The sequence below is a fragment of the Poromitra crassiceps genome (genome assembly GCF_964638095.1).
Source record: "Poromitra crassiceps genome assembly, chromosome: 2".
Lineage (NCBI taxonomy): Eukaryota > Metazoa > Chordata > Actinopteri > Beryciformes > Melamphaidae > Poromitra > Poromitra crassiceps.
Window position 1 is genome coordinate 18,038,831 of NC_139624.1, and position 24,454 is coordinate 18,063,284.

The window sequence follows — 24,454 nt, forward strand, 5'->3', positions numbered from 1 at the left end:
CTCGAGTGTCGCTCTCTCGACTGTAACAACGCTGCAGACAATGTCCCTCTCTTCCCTCTGGCTGTTCTCCTGCATCACCGTTCTCCTGTCCGTCACAACGTTCTCTTCTCCCCGGCTGCTCACACTCTCTCCAGCCTGTGTCTCACCTCCGGCCTCTACACTCTCAGTGCAGTCTCTGGCTAAGTGCTCCGTCGAACGGCAAGTCCAACAGAGTCTCACCTGCCCGCCGCCTGCACGTATCTCTTCTCCCGCTGTCCCCCGATCTCCGACAGCCTCTGGACACTCCCTGGCCAGGTGTCCCATCTTTCCACATAACCAGCAGGCTCCCGGTCTTTCCCAGTACCGTCGCGTCGCGTACCTGGTCTTTCCCCCGGGACCGCTGCGACACCACCTCGCTAGATGGCCCGGTCTCCCACATGTCCAACACAGTCTCCCCCGCGGCTCCTCCGGCCGCTCTCCCCGCTGCATTACCTCCGTGCTCATCAAATCCACCCGCTGCATGACTTCCCGCAGCGCCCGCATCACCTCTACTGCCCAGGCAGGAGTCTCTTCCACCAGCCGTCTGACTTCTTTCAACACACGGGCTTCCATGCCCGCCAGCATCGAGCTGATCCCCACCGTCAGCTCCCCTTTCCTCCCGTTCACCGATGGCCATTCTCCGCGCACCATCGCACGTGGTCTTAGCAGCTAGCAGTTAGCAGTTAGCACCGCTGGTAGCTAACTTACTACCGCTAGGTCTTGAGCCCAAAAACCGCACCACACACAGTCTCTTTTGCCGTTCCTTCTCTCACCCTCTCCCTTCTCGGCCATCGCAGAAGGTTATCGATCCCACTCCTAGACACCAATGTAACGAATCGTGTATTCGTCCAGGAACCGGAGACTTGAAGTTGGTACAAGGCTTTTATTCTTGGCTTCTCATCAGCACCTAGCAGCTAGCTTCGCTGCTAGCTCTACACGCAACCACTCCAACTCCCTCTCATAGTTAGATACATACATAGTTAGACACATACACCCCCTTCCCCCTAGGAACACACCCACACATATCAGTTCCTAGCTAAGCACGGAAACACCACAATACACGTAATTACCTGGATCGCTACAATATATATATATATATATATATATATATATAGATAGATAGATAGATAGATAGATAGATAGATAGATAGATAGATAGATAGATAGCCTACATATATATGGTTTGTATTGACATTTGTAATAATAATCATCATCATAATCATCATAATAATTCGGATAATAATAATGATAATAGTAATAAAAATGAATCAAATCAATCAATAAATCTGGCCTGGTGGCATTTGCTCTTATCATTACAGTGGGGGTCCGTACATTTGCAGGGGAAACACTGAGCTCTTTCAGCTGCTTTGAGTTGTGTAAAATGTGTTTCTCAAAATCATAAACCTGCAGTCCTTCACCGTTATTACTACATGCTATTATGTAAACAGAAGTGTGTGTGTGTGTGTGTGTGTGTGTGTGTGTGTGTGTGTGTGTGTGTGTGTGTGTGTGTGTGTGTGTGTGTGAGTTTGAGGAAGCTGTGGTTTGGACCGGGTGGGTCGCTGAATGGCGAAACAGAGAGACCGACGGATCAGTCCAGAGCAGTCCATCACAGCGCTGCGGGTAAACAGTCTTACTTTTACATCTTAATAATTTGATCAAATGATATGCTACTAAATGCAAAAAGTATAGAGCACAGTCAGCCAGGGAGTGGTGCGTTTTTCTCAGTATCATGATCTGTTGCATAATCTAAAGTGCTCAGATATTTCAATATTTACTGTTGTCTAGTAGGCTAGTTAATGTCTAGGTCAATCAGGTTCTCAGTGTGCGGTCCAGGGACCACCAGGGGTCCATGGATGGGGGGGGGGGGGTCGGTCCCAGCAAATTGATCTATTGTAAAAATTACTTAATTTACAAGAAGTTCACAACTAGAGAGTGTATTAGAATGGCTGTTCTGATATAGTTTATCTGTTATCTAGGCTACCTGCAATACAACCATGGGATTCTGGACAAAATCACATCTGAAAATGAAAATATTCTCAGATTGAACAGGTTAGGTCAGATTAGGTCCGAGAGACAAAATCCCATAAAATGGGGGGCTCTAATGTGGACCCTCTCCTAGTATTTCGATCAAAGACACAGTCAGCTGTCATCATAGCAACCAGCTGTACTCAGAAGTTGGGAAACTTTATTCGAGAAGGGCGGCGCCTGTTCCGCTTTTCACAATGTTTACTTACTTCTCACTCTGTGTCTCTCTCTGTCTGTCTCGCTTTCTCTGTCTCCCTCTGTCTGTCTCACTTTCTCTGTCTCCCTTTGTCTGTCTCACTTTCTCTGTCTCCCTCTGTCTGTCTCGCTTTCTCTGTCTCCCTCTGTCTGTCTCGCTTTCTCTGTCTCCCTCTGTCTGTCTCGCTTTCTTTGTCTCCCTCTGTCTGTCTCGCTTTCTCTGTCTCCCTCTGTCTGTCTCACTTTCTCTGTCTCCCTCTGTCTGTCTCGCTTTCTCTGTCTCCCTCTGTCTGTCTCGCTTTCTCTGTCTCCCTCTGTCTGTCTCACTCTCTCTGTCTCCCTCTGTCTGTCTCACTTTCTCTGTCTCCCCTCTGTCTGTCTCGCTTTCTCTGTCTCCCTCTGTCTGTCTCACTTTCTCTGTCTCCCTCTGTCTGTCTCGCTTTCTCTGTCTCCCTCTGTCTGTCTCACTTTCTCTGTCTCCCTCTGTCTGTCTCACTTTCTCTGTCTCCCTTTGTCTGTCTCACTTTCTCTGTCTCCCTCTGTCTGTCTCGCTTTCTCTGTCTCCCTCTGTCTGTCTCGCTTTCTCTGTCTCCCTCTGTCTGTCTCGCTTTCTCTGTATCTCTCCCTCTGTCTGTCTCGCTTTCTCTGTCTCCCTTTGTCTGTCTCACTTTCTCTGTCTCCCTCTGTCTGTCTCGCTTTCTCTGTCTCCCTCTGTCTGTCTCGCTTTCTCTGTCTCCCTCTGTCTGTCTCGCTTTCTCTGTCTCCCTCTGTCTGTCTCACTCTCTCTGTCTCCCTCTGTCTGTCTCACTTTCTCTGTCTCCCCTCTGTCTGTCTCGCTTTCTCTGTCTCCCTCTGTCTGTCTCACTTTCTCTGTCTCCCTCTGTCTGTCTCGCTTTCTCTGTCTCCCTCTGTCTGTCTCACTTTCTCTGTCTCCCTTTGTCTGTCTCACTTTCTCTGTCTCCCTCTGTCTGTCTCGCTTTCTCTGTCTCCCTCTGTCTGTCTCGCTTTCTCTGTCTCCCTCTGTCTGTCTCGCTTTCTCTGTCTCCCTCTGTCTGTCTCACTCTCTCTGTCTCCCTCTGTCTGTCTCACTTTCTCTGTCTCCCCTCTGTCTGTCTCGCTTTCTCTGTCTCCCTCTGTCTGTCTCACTTTCTCTGTCTCCCTCTGTCTGTCTCGCTTTCTCTGTCTCCCTCTGTCTGTCTCACTTTCTCTGTCTCCCTCTGTCTGTCTTGCTTTCTCTGTCTCCCTCTGTCTGTCTTGCTTTCTCTGTCTCCCTCTGTCTGTCTCGCTTTCTCTGTCTCTCTCTGTCTGTCTCGCTTTCTCTGTATCTCTCCCTCTGTCTGTCTCGCTTTCTCTGTCTCCCTCTGTCTGTCTCACTTTCTCTGTCTCCCTCTGTCTGTCTCGCTTTCTCTGTCTCCCTCTGTCTGTCTCACTTTCTCTGTCTCCCCTCTGTCTGTCTCGCTTTCTCTGTCTCCCTCTGTCTGTCTCACTTTCTCTGTCTCCCTCTGTCTGTCTCACTTTCTCTGTCTCCCTCTGTCTGTCTTGCTTTCTCTGTCTCCCTCTGTCTGTCTCGCTTTCTCTGTCTCTCTCTGTCTGTCTCGCTTTCTCTGTATCTCTCCCTCTGTCTGTCTCGCTTTCTCTGTCTCCCTCTGTCTGTCTCTCTATCTCTGTCTGTGTGTCTCTTGCTGTCTCCCTCTGTCTGTCTCGCTTTCTCTGTCTCCCTCTGTCTGTCTCTCTATCTCTGTCTGTGTGTCTCTCGCTGTCTCCCTCTGTCTGTCTCGCTTTCTCTGTCTCCCTCTGTCTGTCTCTCTATCTCTGTCTGTCTGTCTCTCGCTGTCTCCCTCTGTCTGTCTCGCTTTTTCTGTCTCCCTCTGTCTGTCTCTCTCCCTCTGTCTGTCTGTCTCTCTCTCTCTGTCTGTCTCTCTCCCTCTGTCTCGCTTTCTCTGTCTCTCTCCCTCTGTCTGTGTCGCTTTCTCTGTCTCCCTCTGTCTGTCTCTCTCCCTCTGTCTGTCTGTCTCTCTCTGTGTCTCTCTCTGTCTGTCTCTCTCCCTCTGTCTGTCTCGCTTTCTCTGTCTCTCTCGCTTTCTCTGTCTCCCTCTGTCTGTCTCGCTTTCTCTGTCTCCCTCTGTCTGTCTCACTTTCTCCGTCTCCCTCTGTCTGTCTCTCTCCCTCTGTCTGTCTCTCTCCCTCTGTCTGTCTCTCTCCCTCTGTCTCTCTCTCTCTCTCTGTCTCTTTCTCCAGATGTTTCTCAAGCCTCAGGTTCCTTTATTTGACTATGATCATCAGACCTGACAAGCGTTGAGACTCCGCCCCCTCCCAGCATTATGAGTAAAGTTGCTAGTGCTCCTCATGCTAACAGTCAGGTGGATCAGCCTGCTGCTAACTGCAGCCAGGTGAGAACGATGGGAGGACCAGGACATGTGACATCAACAGTCTCCGCCTCCGACCCTCATCATCACAGCGGTGCTCAGTGGCGGTGGTCAGCTGACTTCTGCGGGGGCGGGGCTTCCTCTGTTGTCGGCGTGAACACGAGTGAGCCCCCATCCCATGCCACGTCCAAACGCCACTCCTGCCCCCCCAGCAGGCTCTCTGCCCCCCTATCCCCCCCCAGCTCCTATCCTCCTCGCACCCCCACCTCACTCCTCACTGGCCCCTCCCCTCACACCCCCACCTCACTCATCACTGGCCCCTCCCCTCTCGGCTGGAGGATGCGTCCCAAATCCAGCGTCTCCTCCCAGAGGGCACGCACCGCCCGGCTGTCTCTGCAGATCCCGCTCTCTGCTCCCATCCCTGACCTTGAATCTAACCCCGCCCCTAAACTACACCCCGCCTCTCTCCCAGACCACGCCCCTAAAACCGATCCCACCCGCAACCCCAAACCTTCCCGTCGCCGACACTCGGACTCGTCGGCCTTCCCCGCGTCCCCGGCGGCGCAGTTGCCCGTGGTAACGCTTCAGGAGCTGGGCGCCATGAGGCTCCGCCCCGTCTCATTGGATGAAAGCGGAGAGATCTTCACAGAGGGGAGCGAGGAGAAGACTCAAAAAACACCTCCAGCTGTTGCAGCCAAACCCGCCAGGCCAACATGGCTGACACACCTCATCGGCAAGTCTCTCCAACACCCAACTCTGCCATGTCCCACTCTGCCCTGTCCCGCTCCCGCTGAAGAGAACCAAGGAGAGGCGGTTTACAGGAGCGTGAGAAAGCCCAAACCTAAATACTGAGTGCAGGCCACAGCTCTCAACATGCTACACACACTGGTAAGCACTGCACAGGGAGGGAACACTGACCCCAAATCACCTACTATACAAGAGGAGACTTGTGTTGGATTAGCACCCAAAGCTTTAAGACAAACTCAAGCTAAATGCAGAAGCCAAGAAAACAAAATAACAATGCTACTACAGCACAACGAGCAAAAACAAGCTATCAGTTAGATGTAACTTTATAAAAATGTATTAGTTGTGTCTTTAAAAGGAAGAGATGTGACCAAGTCAACTTGACTCAAGTCCTAGTGCCTTTCACGACTGTGTTGTCACTCTGCTCCTACAAAGTCCCTTATATGATCTAGGGCAGAGGTTCTCAAATGTTTTTCAGCCAAGGACCCCTTACAAGATAGAAAATATACAGGGGACCCCCTCATTCTGATTTGTGATTTTGGGCTAAGCTTAATTGTTTCCACGGTAACGTGCTTGACTTTTAAATTGATAGGTTTGTTAGATTAGAATGTAATCCATGAACCATTTTAGATTTAAAGCATAAAATATTTTCGTTGAACTATGAAGCTTTTGCAAAAAAAAGAATATATTTTTATTTTCCTAAAAACTTTTCGCGGACCCCCTGGCAAAGTGCCACGGACCCCTGGGGGTCCCCGGACCCCCATTTGAGAACCACTGATCTAGGGAAAGCTGCGCAATTCAATCATGAGAGACTAGTATGAAGGTTAACAAAATACTTTAATGATACAGTAAAACAAGATGAAGGTTTGGCGTATGACTCCATGATGACGCTCCTCCAGCAATGAGGGGAGGACATCAGGAATGTATAGAATAGAAATTCCCCAATGGGGAATCCCTCTGGAGCCATGACGTTGGTGGTGGCAGGGGAGGAGGTGGGGTAAAAACGACTGGCTACACGGGAACGACAGAAACTGCAGTGACAACATGTCGGTGAGTAGCCAACCACATAATAAAATATGAGCTCTTGAAATGCTCTTAACTGCTTCGGACGATTGGTTCAGTGGCAATGCAAGAGAAGGAGATGGCTTGGACCGATTGGCTATTGATAGCTTGGGAGAGCATCACCGTGATTGGATAGAAAGGACTATGAATGAACGGACCTGAGCGTGGATAACTGAATAGGGAGAAATGTGAATGGACAGTGTCGTGATACTGATATGAATATATGAATACTCCACCAGAGGGCAGAAACAACTCCATGCATGTTCCTACCTATACTGAAGAGTAGTACCCACATGTATTAGATGATCATAGGTGCATAAATCCTGCATAAGTGAATAAATCCTCAAACTCAGAACCCAAGTTTCTTTATTTTTATATTAGAAACATTACATGGTAGTAGAGGTCTGCTCTCCGACACGAACCCGACGATGGTCGGGTACAGTAGGGTCGGGTACGGCCTGGTTTTTAAATAAACAATTAGGGCTTGGGTCGGCTAGGGCTTGTTATGCTCGCTGAAGCACAAATACATGCAGCGTTTCTCAATGTTAAGGCTGCTTCCTCAGCAGGATGGGTCCTGTAAAAGAATGTGTGTAAGTGAGTGGCTTCCATGAACTTCAAGATTTGGTGGGCATCAAAGCTCTTCAAAGGTTATAGGGAGACAAATGTTCAGGTAAAAACATTTGCTATGCTCAAAAAAGGTGCTGCAGAAATGGTGGCAGGCCAAGTCTCCACTGGGGGTGAAACTGACTGGGGTTTTAAAGGGAGTGTGCAGAGTAATTAGGTAATTGGTGATTGTGGGCAGCTGGGTGAGGTGCAAGAGGAACAGGTGAGGGAGTGATGCATTATGGTAAATGAAGTCCAGAAAACCAGCTTGGGATTTTTAACAGGTCCTTCCATGGTTTTTCCTAGCCAGCGAGGAAGGACTCTTGCCTGCCCTCTGTAGGAAGACCCATCCAGACACAGACACACACTGTGCATGCGTGTGTGTGTGTGTGTGTGTGTGTGTGTGTGTGTGTGTGTGTGTGTGTGTGTGTGTGTGTGTGTATGTATTGTTGATGTTGTTTTTCTTTGTCTTGGATGGCTCGTGCTCTGCCGCCCATTGACGAGAAAAACGAGGACCACAATGGAAACAAGTCCTGGACTTTATTGTGTTTAATCCCTTGACAATTGTAATACTGGTGTATGGTTTTATCTGTGCATTGTGTGTTATTAACATAATATATGTCTTAATAATTCATTAATTAATTCAAAGTAAGGAATTTCTTATCCTGCAGGTCAATATTTTTCTCCTGAACAAGATAATCTGTTGTCAAATAAAAAGAGAAAAGCTGCTCTGTCATAATAACAAGATAAACTGCAGTTTGTTCCTTGTAAGAAATAATAATGTTTCCATTCACATGATATGAGTTCAGAAATAATATAATCATATACAACAACTGTGCGTATGCATCTGTTCTTTTACAATTTAAACTTTTAGTCATTGCTATTTTCCTAATCATGAGTGTCCAGTCTCAGTTCTGCCGCTCCCACTACTGCTGACCTAGATTAGAACACCTCCGCCTCTTGCTGGCTGAGATCAGAACTACAAGACACCCCCGTTCACTGTCCCATACACATTGGATACTAATGACATTTTATATAAACATAAATCTCTCTTGTTTTATTGTGTTGGTAGATCAGCTCTTTAATAGGGATGGTGTTCTCTTTACTTATGGAGAGTTTCTGGCAGAATATAATATCCCTGTAACACCTGGGGATTATGCAAAAGTATTTGCTGCAATACGCTCTGGAGTCTGTATGCTGTTCAGAGCTCAGCCAAGGGTTAATAGACAAATGGTACCCCGCTTCTCTCCAGCAAGCACTTTTATAGGCAAATCCTGTTTCACCAGTTCTGGCAATAACAGATAAGAGCCATTTTCCAAAGAGAGGTTACTACTGTGATTTCGTTTTGAAATCAATTTGTGGATGGGATGGTGTGAAAGAAGGCCTGGCTTTTACCTAATCGATATAGGCTACTAGGCTACTTATTTACCAATAAGGTAAAGGACATCTCCTTTAAACTCATGCATACATTCTATTCAGCCAAAGACTATGTTAATAAAAAAGATTTAGGAAAGCCATTGATGTGAATTGTAGCTTCTGTAATGTATGTCCTGGAACTGTTGTGCATTTGTTTTGGCTCTGCCCATTTGTCAAGAAATTCTGGCAAAATCTGTGTTTTTATTACTGAAGAAATTGATTAGACTTTTAATGAATATTGGAGGAATATATTGTTTGGTCTCTTGGATAATGAATCACAGATTAACTCTGGTGTGTACATGATTAATCTCATTATTATATTGGCCAAGTTTCACATTCATAAATGTCAATTTACAGGTAAGAAACCATGCTTTATTGCTTTTAGCAATGAGATCAAACAAACAATACATGTATTCGATTCGGACCTCTTTGAAACAAAAAGCAATTAAAACTGTGACAGCTTGTTTTGTGTTTAAAATCTTTATATAGTTCTTTACCCCCCTAGCGTTAACATTTATTTGTTTTTGTTTCTTCTATTTATTTATTTTTATCTGTTTTGTATGTTTTTTTCTATCTACTTCACTTGAGGGATCAGCCGAGCAGCATTTTGGTAACGACATGCATAATATTACACATCAAACTCTTGAGCTTAGGTGTAGGACGTAACTAACTCCAGAAGGTGGCAATAGTGCAACATTATGGATGCAAGCTGCTGTTAAGGCCCAAAGAAGAAGTATCACGCCGTCCAACAAAACCATGAAGAAGAACTTCCCCAGACAAAACGAGTCGACCACAGAGCAGAACAAACGAACCTACAAGTAGTTCGTTTGTTTTATGAAGCCACAGAGTCTCTGGTTACAGTCTGACGCGATATTAATGTTAGATGAAAACAGTCTGAATCATTTCCTGGGGAACAGTTTGTATTGTGTGTTTGATCTGTTGATCTGTGATCCACTGCTGCGTCTGAACTAAAAAGGAAGGAAAGAGCTCTCCTCTCTGCAGCAGCGCCAGCTAGTTCGTTGGAGCGGGAACTGATCAGACACTGTTCACATCATGGACTGGTAATTAAACTAAGCTTTCCTTTCACTCACGTCCTGACTGATAGAGAGCTGTTAGCAGCTAGCGTCAGTGTGTGTGCTGCTGTACCTGAGTCCACACTGTTAGCCTGTTCTTCAGCTGGCTTTACTCTTCAAACTGTCACCATGGAAGCTAACGATGTCAGCATGGAGGCTTTGCTAACACCGCCGTTCACAATCAGTGTTGATGCTAACTGCTAGCTAACAGTGTGTAACGTTGAGTCAAATGCTCAATGCCGAGCTCAGTTTAATATGAAACTGCAAAATAAAGAGCTAGCGTTGTTAACTGGCTGCGACGTTAGCTGCTGTCCATTGCTTGTTAATGAGATAACGCTGGCTAGCGTAAATATTTATAAAGCATGAATGCTAATGCTAGCTATGGTTGCCAGGTCTGTGACAGGACCAGCCCAATCACAGAGCTGCGCTACTGCGTTCAAGACAACTCGGAACTTTCAACTCGGATTTTCCGGGCTTCGGCATAGTTGCGTTCACACTGTTTAACTCGTGAGTTTCGAAAACATACACAGCTTCATCCACGGACTCTCTGTCCCTCTCTCTCTGTCTCTCCATCTCTGTCCCTCCCTCTCTTTCTCCCCATCTCTCTCTGTCTCATCTCTCTCTCTCTGTCTGTCTCTCTCCATCTCTGTCCCTCCTTCTCCCATCTCTCTGTCTCTTGTCTCTCTGCCCCCCCTCTCTCTCTCTCTGTCTCTCCATCTCTGTCCCTCCCTCTCTTTCTCCCCATCTCTCTCTGTCTCATCTCTCTCTGTCCCTCCCTCTCTTTCTCCCCATCTCTCTCTGTCTCATCTCTCTGTCTGTCTCTCCATCTCTCTGTCTCTTGTCTCTCTCTGTCTGTCTCTCCATCTCTGTCCCTCCCTCTCTTTCTCCCCATCTCTCTCTTTATCTTGTCCCTCTCTCTGTCTGTCTCTGTCCCTCTCTCTGTCTCTCCCTCTGTGTCTCTCAGGGGGCAGGACGAGCTGCTGTCTCCCGTGGTGAGGGAGGCGGAGGTGACCCGGGCTGCCCGCAGGAAGAGCTCCAAGAAGGTCGCATGTATCCTCTGTGTGTGTGTGTGCGTGCACGTGTGTGCGAGTGTGTGCGCGTGTGCTCACAGTAACGTCACAGATAGGCTGCAGGATTGTGGCAAAAATGCTAATGTGTCTCAGTAGACAGTTTTCACGGAAACAACAGTTCCGAAAGGGGCTAGTTAGGCCTTTCCTATTGTACTAGCAAACACTGCAACAGGAGGTGAGCTGGGGTTACATTCACAAAGTTTATGTTGTCAAGTTAAAACCGTCTATATCAGTGATGTGTGTCCTGCGTCTCTGACACCTTAAATCCCACTCAGCTAGAGATGTGCTGTATCTAGGGCTGACCCAAATGCTTCCAAGCTTCAATCCATGCCATGGTAATCCATGTCCAAATCAGTATTCTAAATGCCTAGTTTTTTATGCCCCGCCGGCGATAGCCAGGCCAGAGGCATTATGGTTTTGGGTTGTCCGTCCGTCCTTACGTGCGTACGTCCGTATGTCTGATGTTCGTTAACGCGATATCTGAGGAATGCCTTGACGGAATTTAATACAATTTGCCTCAAACGTCCACTTAGACTGAAGGATGAACTGATTACATTTTGGTGGTCAAAGTTCAAGGTCAATGTGACCTCACGAACACGCTTTGACGGAATTTCTTCCGATTTGGTTCCAACGTCCACTTTGACTCAAGGTTGAACTGATTCGATTTTGGTGGTCAAAGTTGAAGTTCACTGTGACCTCACGACTGCTCGTTTCATGCTCGTTAACTCAATATCTCAGTAACGCCTTGACGGAATTTCTTCACATTTGGCTCAAACGTCAAAGTCTGGACAGCCATGCATGTCGACTGTTTACTTGTTGGCGGAGGCATATATCCGCGGTGCGGTCGTTCTAGTTTTTCTTACATTTATTTTTAAATAGTAATCCAACAGCCATCATCAGCTGTTAACGAGCGGCTAATGTTACGTTACGTACCTTATGAGATGAGAATAATGTGATACTGGCTGTCCTCAGAGATACACTCCACCTCCGGTAACGTTAGACAGACTGTTAGAAGATTACTGGAAAAGGAAAGAAAATGAAACACTGTCTCTCTCTCCTTTCTGCCAACTAATTAGCCATGCCACAGTGCTAAACGTTACATAACCATAACCATCACACATGCTTTCTGACAGCTGTTTCCCATCGCAGCTGAATAAGGCCAGGCGCATCATACAGTATATGCTGATCAGCTCTGAGTCTGTTCTCATTTCAGTATTAATGTTACAATGCTGCAAATAGCTTTTTATGTTGATTGATAATTCATTTAGGCTACCCTGTGTGTATAGTGCACTCAGTACACTGCACACTGCAAAAAAAGTCAGATTTTTGTCCTCGCCTCTCATTTGCTACTACGTCTCCCCCCTCTCCGTCGAAGCTTTGAATCTATTGGAATCACTTCTCACTGAAGCTGTTAGTACCAGTTGTTGTTCTCCTGAACTCCGCTTCAGTCCCATCGCCGTGCGGAGGCAGTCCATCTGTTTCCATGGTAACACCAGCCCGCCAACTGCTGAGGACCACTCCTGCTTCTCTGTTCAGACAGGCTGGTATGACGCACACAAACACGCAGATACACACACACACACTCTCTCACACACACTCTCTGCCCTTTTACACAGCCTGTTCAAGGCGGGAATGTTTGCGTCTGTGTAAAACTTACCAATACGAAATGGCAGATCATATAACTCATGATGTTCTGCCTTTAAGCACTAAGCAGGCAATGGAGGTAACAACCGAATCCACGTCCGTGTCAAATAAAAGGAGTGAACCGACAAGAGGGGACAGGGCGTGACTAGAGATGGTTCCCAGTCAATATCGGTATCGGTTGCCGATTAGGGCTGTGCAATAAAATCGATACGGCAATATATCGCGATATTTTGCCTGACGATATTGTATCGATATTTGGACGGCAAGTATCGTTTTTTTTTTTTTTTTTTTTTTTTGCAGGCCATGTCATGCCAGGCCACCGGGCATCTGCATCTAGTGATTCCCACCCCTAATCGATACTGTATCGATATTTCCCATATATCGATGTTTTTGCACAGCCGTGTGGTCAGTGACACAATAAGAATACTTTTTATGTCAGTGCGTTCAGTAACACACTCAACACTCAGTTGTTTTGACTAAATTTGTCCACTAAGTTATCAGTATAAAGTGATTACATATTGCGATATATTGAAATACTCTAGACAATTTACTCAAATTAAATAATAGAGCTAAAGATACAACACACTGTGTACCACCCAGGTAGTGTAATAATATGTACATCACTTTATACTGATAACTTAGTGGACAAATTTAGTTTGTATCGCAATGTATCGTGGTACAATCGTATCGCGACCCATGTATCGTGATATGTATCGTATCGTGAGGTCCTTGCCAATACCCAGCCCTATTGCTGATACTGACCTCATTCACTTACTGTATGGATACGGGACTGACCTCGCCCATCCAGACTCCATTCATAGCTTACCCACCGTAACAACATGACACAGTGCTAGTATAGTAGGGGTGCGCATGATTAATCGATGATTGATAATTGTTCGTTAAGGGGTTTGTTGATCAAAACGGAATTTGATCGATCTAACGTTAGTATGAAATAGACGTTGAATTAATGAATTTCACTACATGGCAGCAATGAGACATCATACCAGCCGGTTGGGGTGCAGTTTAACTAGTTGTAGGAGACAGAGAAAAGTGAATACTCACCTGCCTACGGGCTGCCGTAGAATGGAGAGAAAACATGGAGGCACACACGCTTCTCAGCCCACCAGATATGTTAATATATGTGCGAATAAGTATGGAAGAATTACAACGTGTCAGTATCTTTGGTTAATGTAGATGCATAGGCTATGTCATTGGCTTGTTGTAACTCGCATTCCAGGGATCTCGCTATTCACAATGCTGCAGCCTCGGCTTATGGCTCTCTCTCTCCTGGCCAGCGGCAGCTCTCTCTCCCCGGCCGAGAAGCGGCTGGAACCTGGAACTGCCGTTGTGAATGGAAAATCACATGTTAAGACGTTTTGTCCAGGAGGAAAACAACGGCTTATCGGCAGTGTTGACAGACTTGCAGCCCACCTGCAGTACCTCCACGGCACACAGTTTGCGTATCACTGACGTAACTTGTCCAGATACCGGTCGCATTTAAAAAGCCAGGTGTAAATGGGGCGTGTATGTCATGATGTCATCAGTGATGTCACTCGAGCTTCCTGGCTGAGGTTAAGTGGTGGGAGTGTAGTAGCGAGAAGAGGACATGTGGCGCGTCATCTCCGGAGTCTCCACTCTAGGAATCGAGCACGCGAGATTCCTAGTATTCAAAAAATAAAAATAAAAGAGTTCTGGTATCGGAATCCACTCCAGGTCTTCTTTATGTCCATACTACAGAAAATCTGTGTCTGTCTCCAATACCAATCAAAGTTATTATTACTGATCTGACATGTTTGTGATTAACTCTCTCTCTCTCTCTCTCTCTCTCTCTCTCTCTCTCTCTCTCTCTCTCTCAGTAACTCCCAGAGTTCCAGATATCTCTGCCATTTTAGCTACAGGGGGCCGAACGCCTCGATACACACACACACCCCGAAACGCCCTCAGCAGTGTGGTGAGACACACACACACACACACACACACACACACACACACACACAGACACACACACACATACACACACAGACCACGAAACGCCCTCAGCAGTGTGGTGAGACACACACACACACACACACACACACACATACACTGACCACGAAACACCCTCAGCAGTGTGGTGAGCAGTGCGGTGATTAAACTAAAGGCTATTGGTATGGTTACTGCTAGGGCTAAGTATTGTGATTCCATATTACGATTTATTGTGATTTTCTTTAGATGGGGAAAAGTGTAATCATACACCTCTAGAGAATGCACATCACGTCAGTCAGTCTTTCTGAAAGAACTGTTTCCCTTATATTTATTGATGATGCGACCGCTGACAGCAGCAGCAGGATGAATTCTGAAGTGTTTCGGGCAATATTATCTGCTCAACCAAATGCTTCAGAACTCATTGGACAATTGGATGATTATGCTGGTTTGTCCAATTACTTTTGGTCTGTTAAAATGTAATTTTGATCTCTTAACACGTTCACTGCCAGGGTCATTTCAGTCTGTGTGCTCCCAGTGCCAGGATTTTGAGCATATTTCCTGATCTTCCAGGACCCACAGAATATTCTGTGCTAGGAATAAAATTACACAACATATCTCACAATAAAGCAGAGACTCTCTTCTTACCCCTTGTAAAAAACTGAAACTCGACCATGTTTCCTTGTTTAGTTACAAGCAGTGGAAGTTAGCTTGTTTTCACGAAAAATGCCCTCCTTGGGACATAAATGGGAGAAAAAGAGGTTTTTAGTGAAGGGCACCGTTTCAAGCAGAACTCTCTTTTGAGCCTTTTATTTTTTGCCTCAGTGACACATCAGACATATACAGTATTTGTTTTCCCAAATAAATAAATAAAAAATAAGAGAATGTATTTGAGGGAGCTGTGTCGGTCTTAGCTTGATAAAAGCATAAACAAATGGAACGAACCCTTATGTGGTCACACTCACACACTCTCTCTCTCTCTCTCTCACACTCTCACTCTCACTCACTCACACACACACACACACACACACACACACACACACACACACACACACAGGAATAACGAGTGCTGTAACGTTACCTGCTGTCACGTTACCTCTCATAACTAACATTAGCACAGAAGATCACACAATAGCTACGTTAGTGCTGTAAACTTTGAAATGTTTATGTGACACATGTTTCGCCTTGGTTGCTGGGGACGGGTGTGTGACGCGGTTTGACGCGTTTGACGTATCCATGTGATTCCCCCTCCCTTGAGTGTGACAGAGAGCTCCCCTTGAGAGGGAGATCTGGCAAGAGGAAACGTGAAGCGAGTCATGCCGGCAGCATAAGTTATAAACAATGCGTGACAATTATACTCGAATGTTGTGTGTGTGTGATCATTTCATCTCAAACGCGATACAAAAAATAGGCTACTTTTTACCATCGTCATTGCTCTCTCCAAGTGGCACCCATTTCTCCTCCTCCGATTCATCTGTGTCACAGAACGCTGTGAAGGGGAGCCTTCGTCGCCATGTGGAGCAATAACAAAAACGCTGGCGTCTTCCTCGCCATCGTCGCCAGCCGAGAACTCTGGATCGGACTCTGTTTCGACCACAGGCTCCACCCATAAATACTAAACTAGCGGGTTCCTTTTATCAATTTGACCTGAAACAATGTCACAGGCTGGGAAAGTGTCTGATGTAATGTAAACAGCCAAAACATGAAAGTACGTCCGAGTACGTCTTTGGCACAGAACGCCATTGTTAAAAGTACGTCCGGGTACGTCTTTGGCAGAGAATGAGTTAAAATGTAATGTAATTCCTACACCGTTCACCTGATTTGGATGTAAATACCCCCAAATTAAAGCTGGAAGTCTGCAGTTAAAAAGCACATATTGATTGTTTCATTTCAAGTCCATTGTGGCGGTGTAGAGCAGTGGTCCCCAACCACCGGGCCGTGGACCGGTACCGGGCCGCAACGCATTTGGTACCGGGCCGCGAGCCGGTCCAATTTTTTTTTTTTTTTTTTTTTTTTTTTTTTTTTAAATAAACATAGGCTCTAATATTATAGGCTGTGTGTGGTAGTTGAAACATAGTTTCAAGTTGACGTTTATATATGTTTGTAGTTAAAACAAAAACATAAATACTGTATAGGCTACATACAGTACAACACAAAAGGCTGTTATTTACCCTTTGTCGCCACCTGGTGAGTAAATATATATGTAACTAAAACCATTAAAATTGACAACCGGTCCGCAACTTTTTTTCCATGTATCTACCGGTCCTTGGCACAAAAAAGGTTGGGAACCCCTGGTGTAGAGAGCCAACATGATAAAGATTGTGCCAAATGTCCAAATATACGTATATATGGACCTAACTGTATATCACACAAACTCAATACTGTATTGCAATGTCACTTTTTCCAATATCGTGAAGCCCTAATTTACACCCAGTTTTGAGCTGAAATCTGCACTCTGTGTGTGTGTGTATAGAATTTGGACGACAGTGATTGGACGAACAGCCTGTACCCCTCCCCTCTGTCTCTGTCCGGATTGGGCGATGTCACCTTCACCGAAGACATCGGCAACCTTAGCTCCGCCCTGCTAAAGGAGGATGATCCTGGAGAGGCCGGTAACCAAAACACACACACACACACACACACACACAGATTAAATTGACATTACATCATTTAGCAGACGCTTTTATCGAAAGCCACTTAGAATAGTACATTTTGTCAACAGTAGTGCAATCAACTGTACACATCACAGTCTTCATCAGCCAAGACCAGTGGGCAAGCCCACCCCCTTCCCTCTGAGGATGCGGAAGTGAATTGAAAAGCTGTAGTTCCTCGAATGGCCACTAGGCGTCCGGGGCAGTAGGCAAAAAAAATGTCCGACTTTGTAAGATGATTAAACATCTTTCCAGTTAGGTGTGAAGCACGGTTTTGGTCTATATAGCTAATTTCACCTTTTCATAACAACTGTAGGGGGGTACATTTTTATATAACTCGCCCGTTTGGAGTAAAATAGAGGATAGAAAAGGGGGTGATTGACAGATCAGAACAGCTGTCATCAAAGCCAATACATACATTAAGTAGTAATGGTAAAGTAACAGCACTGTTATGTGTACTCTGTGTACTTGCTGAGTAAAGTAACAGCACTGTTACGTGTACTCTGTGTACTTGCTGTGTAAAGTAACAGCACTGTTATGTGTACTCTGTGTACTTGCTGAGTAAAGTAACAGCACTGTTATGTGTACTCTGTGTACTTGCTGAGTAAAGTAACAGCACTGTTATGTGTACTCTGTGTACTTGCTGAATAAAGTAACAGCACTGTTATGTGTACTCTGTGTACTTGCTGAGTGAAGTAACAGCACTGTTATGTGTACTCTGTGTACTTGCTGAGTGATGTAACAGCACTGTTATGTGTACTTGCTGAGTAAAGTAACAGCACTGTTATGTGTACTTTCTGAGTAAAGTAACAGCACTGTTATGTGTACTCTGTGTACTTGCTGAGTAAAGTAACAGCACTGTTGTGTGTACTCTGTGTACTTGCTGAGTGAAGTAACAGCACTGTTATGTGTACTTGCTGAGTAAAGTAACAGCACTGTTATGTGTACTCTGTGTAAAGTAACAGCACTGTTATGTGTACTCTGTGTACTTGCTGAGTAAAGTAACAGCACTGTTATGTGTACTCTGTGTACTTGCTGAGTAAAGTAACAGCACTGTTATGTGTACTCTGTGTACTTGCTGAGTAAAGTAACAGCACTGTTATGTGTACTCTGTGTACTTGCTGAGTAAAGTAACAGCACTGTTATGTGTACTCTTGTGTACTTGCTGAGTAAAGTAACAGCACTGTTATGTGTACTCTGTGTACTTGCTGAGTAAAGTAACAGCACTGGTATGTGTACTCTGTGTAAAGTAACAGCACTGTTATGTGTACTCTGTGTACTTGCTGAGTAAAGTAACAGCACTGTTATGTGTACTCTGTGTACTTGCTGAGTAAAGTAACAGCACTGTTATGTGTACTCTTGTGTACTTGCTGAGTAAAGTAACAGCACTGTTATGTGTACTCTGTGTACTTGCTGAGTAAAGTAACAGCACTGGTATGTGTACTCTGTGTAAAGTAACAGCACTGTTATGTGTACTCTGTGTACTTGCTGAGTAAAGTAACAGCACTGTTATGTGTACTCTTGTGTACTTGCTGAGTAAAGTAACAGCACTGTTATGTGTACTCTGTGTACTTGCTGAGTAAAGTAACAGCACTGTTGTGTGTACTCTGTGTACTTGCTGTGTAAAGTAACAGCACTGTTGTGTGTACTCTTGTGTACTTGCTGAGTAAAGTAACAGCACTGTTGTGTGTACTCTTGTGTACTTGCTGAGTAAAGTAACAGCACTGTTATGTGTACTCTGTGTACTTGCTGAGTAAAGTAACAGCACTGGTATGTGTACTCTGTGTACTTGCTGAGTAAAGTAACAGCACTGTTATGTGTACTCTGTGTAAAGTAACAGCACTGTTATGTGTACTCTGTGTACTTGCTGAGTAAAGTAACAGCACTGTTATGTGTACTCTGTGTAAAGTAACAGCACTGTTATGTGTACTTGCTGAGTAAAGTAACAGCACTGTTATGTGTACTTGCTGAGTAAAGTAACAGCACTGTTATGTGTACTCTGTGTACTTGCTGAGTGACATGTGGTTTCTGTCTTCCAGCGGCGGCCGGTCTCTTCCAGGGCTTCCTTGACTCCTTCCTGAAACATTCTTCCTCTGCGGTGTTTGAGCTGCTGGAGGAATACCAGGGCCTCTGTCAGGACAAGGTGTGTGTGTGTGTGTGTGTGTGTGTGTGTGTGTGTGTGTGTGTGTGTGTGTGTGTGTGTGTGTGTGTGTGTGTGTGTGTGTGTGTGTGTGTGTGTGTGTGTGTGTGTGTTAGTGCTGCACGATTTGGGGAAAAGGTGCGATTAGCGATTAGGGTGGACAATATTGCGATTGTGATTGCGATATAATAAACAAGAGTTTTTTTTTTTTTTTACCTTTATTTATACAGGGGGAGTCTCACTGAGAGCAATGCTCTCTTTTTCAGGAGTGCCCTGTTCACATTCACACACACATTCATACCTGGAAGCTGACCAGTACAACCACAGTCTGATCTGCTGGCCACTGATCAGCTCCACTGGAGCAGTTGGGGTTAAGGCCTTGCTCAAGGGCACCTCAGTGGTGGTAATGAGGGAGGGGCAAGCGCTGCCTTTTCACTTTCCCCACCCAGATTTATCCTGCCGGTCCCGGGGATTGAAGCTCGCTTCTCTAACCGTTGGGCCACCACTGCCACTAGATATCTAGGGATGTGCCGGCATGAGTTTTTGACGGTATGATAACCTTGGACAAAAATACCACGGTTTCACATATCACAGACTAAAATACATGAAATATGTTACAATTTAAAATATATTAAAACTAAAAAAATAAAACAATTTGAAATTAAATTATCTTTACAAAAAAATGAAACATTTTGAGACATTTGCCTGTCCCAAACATGTAAAAAAGAAACACCAGTCAAATAGAAACTGCACTGTGTTACAGCACATAGAAGATGGCTCAGCAAAGTTGCAAAGTTAGTTACATGTCTGTCCAGCAATACTAATGAATGATACACCCCGTTTATTTATTTTGTAGCGACAGATGGCCTTAAACGCCACACTCACGTGACGCTTCTTGAGAGAGAGAGGTGAGAACGTGCATCTGCAGACTTTTAACGAGGGGACCATGAAGGCGTCATGTGACAGGCTAGTTAGCTAGCCTGGAGGTGATGCTGCCAGTGCTGGCAGCTGCGACAGTGTTTTGCTATCAACCTTGTTAATCTCGTTATATTCTTCATCACAGCGGGTCATCCCCACTGTGTACTTAATCGCGCACTAGTTCTGCATAAGCACCTGCAGCTCTCTCCTTATTTTACTGACGTTCTCACTGATCACACGGCTGTTTACATGCGTTTCTGAACGAACGGCTAGCTAGTTATTAGCATAGCTTGCTGTTAGCGATCATGGATGTTCTCTCGCCCTCTCTGTAGATAATATGTACCTTGCTGCACATAACATTACTTATTTGCGGGAGTGCATTGGAGAAGTCTCCTGCTAGTATTGATGCCCAGTGTGATGGCTGAGAAACGTGTGTTTGCTGCGTCGCGTGTAACGTTAGTTTAAAGGAGGCTCTCACACACACACACACACACACACTCAAAAAGACGTGAAAAAAATAAAATAATCGCACACTTTTGCGGTTATGCAATCGCACGTGCTGACATCGCGATTGCGATTGCGATTCGATTAATCGTGCAGCACTAGTGTGTGTGTGTGTGTGTGTGTGTGTGTGTGTGTGTGTGTGTGTGTTGATAGGAATCTGGTGAAATGATACACAGGTTTTGTTTCTTTCTGTGTGTGTGTGTGTGTGTGTGTGTAGGTGGACTCTCTTGAGGCTCTGGTTGTCCGAGCAGGTCAGAGCAGTAAGACAGCTGGGGTCAGGTGGCTGCTGCAGCAGGAGACTGCCACCTGGAGGCTGGTTACATCACTCTACAAGTAACAAACAAAACAAAACATCCTAAAGGCTTTTGCACACCAAGTCCGTATTTTCGTCCAAAATTGACGCACGAAAAAAAGAAAGAATACGACCTCATTTGTGTCAATCATCATTGACACACCGAGTCTGACAATTACGTCCGTCATTTAAGTTTTCGGACGAGGTTCGATTTTCTGTGTTTTTCGCATCAGTCAATAGATTTTTGCGAGCTGGGACCCGTCTGTGTTTTCAGATGACGGATTAAAAAACACGCATACGAAAACAATCGGACTGTGTGTGCAAAGACCTTAACTCCTATTCCTCACCACTTGGGCAAAAAAACGTCCTAAGCAAAACACTATTGGAACGCAGTCCTGTCTGTCTCGCTCTCTGTGTCTCTGTCTGTCTGTCTCTCTGTCTGTCTGTCTGTCTGTCTGACTCTGTCTACCTGTCTGTCTCTCCCTCCAGGGATCGGGTCCAGTTGGCACTGGAAGATGACATCATGACAGATTTGGCTGTGAGTGAACAAACTATACACACACACACTAGGGATGGGCATTTCTAGCAAAAACACTATTCGAAATTCGCTGGCCAAAGTCGACTTTTAATCGAAATTCGAAAATAAAAATAAAATGTAAAAAAAAAAAAAAATGTACTACCGTACTAATTTTTTTTTTTTTTTTTTTTTTTGTGAGTGAAATGTTGCATTGTCTCCCCTGATTCTAAGTATAGTCGAATCGCTTGGTTTGAGCAAGTAAAACAATTTTTATAAGCATTTTAAGCAAGGTTTATGGAAAAATGAAATCCCATGAAGAGGGAGAGGTTGCTTATAAAAATTGTTTTACTTGCTCAAACCAAGCGATTCAACTATACCGGTACTTAGAATCAGGGGAGACAATGCAACATTTCACTCAAAAAATAAAATAAAAATGTTTTTTTTTTTTTTTTTTTTTTCAATAAACGAATTTCGAATTTCAATAATAAAAGTCGACCTTGATAATAACAACGATTATTCGAAAATTCGAAATTCGATGCCCATCCCTAACACACACACACACACACACACACACACAGCCACGAGTCTCCTATATTTGAGTGGTTGGACTGGTCAGAGAAATTGGACTGGTTGCGACGCGAGCCTGCCCACGAGGCTTTCGTGCAGCTCCCAGAAACTGTGAGGTGACGTGACGTGAAGAGCTGATTGGCCAGAGCATGGGGTTGGATGTTTGTCAGTGTCACCCTGCAGTGCTCCCTAGCGCACAACCTCCTGTACTATATCAGTAATAAGTGCCATACCTTTAATACATACTTTAAATGAAGCTTGATAAGTGGGAAAAGATGATATTCTAAATATTAAGGAAGTCCTCTCACTGAGGGCATGACTATGATCTTCTGCCTCAAGCTGTATCATAACAATTGAACGTGTGTGTGTGTGTGTGTGTGTGCGTGTGCAGGCCCCCAGTGACAGTGAGAAGGTTGTGGTGGATCAGCTGTTCCAGAGAGACGCCGTGGTGCGACAGAGTCAGGTGAGCTCAGCTGTGTGTGTGTGGGTTGCTGTGGTAATGCACCATTGGCAGTGTAGTGTCAGTGCCCCTGAGCAAGGCACTGGCAAAAGAACTGGAGTTGGTCCCCGGTTTCTAGGAAGTTTCCAGGTAGAGGACGGGTCAAATGCAGAGGAGGAATTTCCCCACAGGGACACTAAAGTCTGTCTGCTCTGCTGTTCACAATCAGTCTGACTGACTCCACACACTAAGGCTCTACTTCTTGGTTGTGTTGCAGTTGGTTGTTGATTGGCTGGAGAGTATTGCCAAGGACCAGATTGGGGATTTCTCTGATAATATAGAATACTACGCCAAGAACGTCTGCTGGTAAGGAACCTCCCTGTCTGTCTGACTGTCTACCTTCTTGTAAACTCTAGTTGGAATTCTGGAATATTAACGGCCATATTGGCCATGGCTGTCTAGCGGAACCCCTGTTAGTAGCAGCAGTGCTGTTCCTTAATGAACATTTTAGAAGCACCAGTCTGGTTTCTGTTTGTTTTGCTGTGTGTGTGTGTGTGTGTGTGTGTGTGTGTGTGTGTGTGTGCGTGTGTGTGTGTGTGCGTGTGCGTGTATGTGTGTAGGGAAAACACCCTCCACGCTCTGAAGCTGAGGAGGACGTGCAGCGCCGGTCTGATTGTCCCTCTGGTCACTGAGCTGGTGAGAGCCGTTACCGTGGTAACACACACAAACACACAGAGTGGCTGGTGAGAGCCGTTACCGTGGTAACACACACAAACACACAGAGTGGCTGGTGAGAGCCGTTACCGTGGTAACACACACAAACACACAGAGTGGCTGGTGAGAGCCGTTACCGTGGTAACACACACAAACACACAGAGTGGCTGGTGAGAGCCGTTACCGTGGTAACACACACAAACACACAGAGTGGCTGGTGAGAGCCGTTACCGTGGTAACACACACAAACACACAGAGTGGCTGGTGAGAGCCGTTACCGTGGTAACACACACAAACACACAGAGTGGCTGGTGAGAGCCGTTAGCGTGGTAACACACACAAACACACAGAGTGGCTGGTGAGAGCCGTTACCGTGGTAACACACACAAACACACAGAGTGGCTGGTGAGAGCCGTTACCGTGGTAACACACAGAGTGGCTGGTGAGAGCCGTTACCGTGGTAACACACACAAACACACAGAGTGGGTTATCACTTATTGGGCCCATTATACAGTATATGGGGTGGTGTTTAGTGTGTTTACGACAGGAGTCCATTTAGAAAATTCCTCGAAATGGAGGGTGGCATGGGAAACTGTGTGTGTGTGTCTCTGAGCTGACGTTCGAAATTCACTTTGCAAACTAGGGGGGAATTCCCCCCTTATGTTCTTCAGATAGGGGGGATTTATAGACTTTGGGGGGGATTTATTTGGTCGCTGCTAGACGGTTGTGATGTCATTATTCAGTCTTAACAATCATATATTTGCTCCTTTTCTCACTCACTCCCATGTCACCACCTGCTCTCCCTGCAGTGCAGTTTTTGATCACCAGCCAATATGGCTGCTAGATTTTAAAGTTACCAGCCAATTTGAATTTCTACTAGCCAATTTTGTTTTCTTGAAATAAACCAGAATATGAGTGCCACTCGGTTAATATAAGCATAAGCATAAGTATCAGTAAAAATAACTTATAGCATAATGAATCTATAAATTACAGTATTTCACTGATAAATTGTGATTTCAAATTGTGCGAAAATAAATAGATTTTTATATATTTACAATGTATTTATTTATTTACATGTAAATTGGTAGCGTTAGTAGTATTCAGACTGTGCTCCTACTACAGCAGGGGTCTCAAACTCAAATTACCTGGGGGCCGCTGAGTGTTCAGTCTTGTCACAAGGGGACCACTTCATGTATTTAAAAAAAAAGAGAGAAAAATGCAACCGTTCGAATTCTCAACATTAACAATTTATTCATTTATTTGAGGGACAATCTATTTTTTACATTAACAATTTATTTCTTTATTTGAGGGACTTTGTTTTCTTTTTTTAGGGACAATGCACATTACTAAATTAGGCAGTGTTAATTTTCAACTGTCCCTTGGAACTCCAGCTAGAATTAGAACTGATCATAAATGTCACTTGACAGCTCAGTAATCCGCTCTGCCACTGTGTTGGCTGAAAGGCTGATGTTGCTTAAGTGACTTTTTTTTCTGGACAGACGATATAACATATAACAGAAGTGGAGTATTGGCC

The 24,454-nt window shown here is 45.1% G+C and overlaps 2 protein-coding genes across 2 annotated transcripts in view; both read left to right on the plus strand.

The window, feature by feature from the left end:
* The first annotated feature begins 1,606 nt into the window (after nt 1-1,606).
* On the plus strand, nt 1,607-6,310 carry LOC310772280 (uncharacterized protein). The gene is made up of 2 exons (XM_083632043.1): nt 1,607-1,638; nt 4,477-6,310. Exon 2 carries the CDS (start codon nt 4,560-4,562, stop codon nt 5,454-5,456), a length of 897 nt encoding a protein of 298 aa, XP_083488169.1. The 5' UTR covers nt 1,607-1,638; nt 4,477-4,559; the 3' UTR covers nt 5,457-6,310.
* A 3,104-nt stretch (nt 6,311-9,414) lies between these two features.
* The window catches only part of nup107 (nucleoporin 107), a 45,393-nt gene continuing 30,353 nt past the window's right edge, over nt 9,415-24,454 (plus strand). Inside the window, exons 1-11 of the mRNA XM_083652276.1 lie at nt 9,415-9,490; nt 10,467-10,552; nt 12,021-12,116; nt 14,073-14,167; nt 16,652-16,790; nt 18,869-18,972; nt 20,609-20,724; nt 21,173-21,221; nt 22,159-22,230; nt 22,484-22,572; nt 22,827-22,902. Coding sequence (XP_083508402.1) covers nt 9,483-9,490; nt 10,467-10,552; nt 12,021-12,116; nt 14,073-14,167; nt 16,652-16,790; nt 18,869-18,972; nt 20,609-20,724; nt 21,173-21,221; nt 22,159-22,230; nt 22,484-22,572; nt 22,827-22,902 — 930 coding nt within the window. The 5' untranslated portion in view covers nt 9,415-9,482. The remainder of the gene's footprint in view (nt 9,491-10,466; nt 10,553-12,020; nt 12,117-14,072; nt 14,168-16,651; nt 16,791-18,868; nt 18,973-20,608; nt 20,725-21,172; nt 21,222-22,158; nt 22,231-22,483; nt 22,573-22,826; nt 22,903-24,454) is intronic.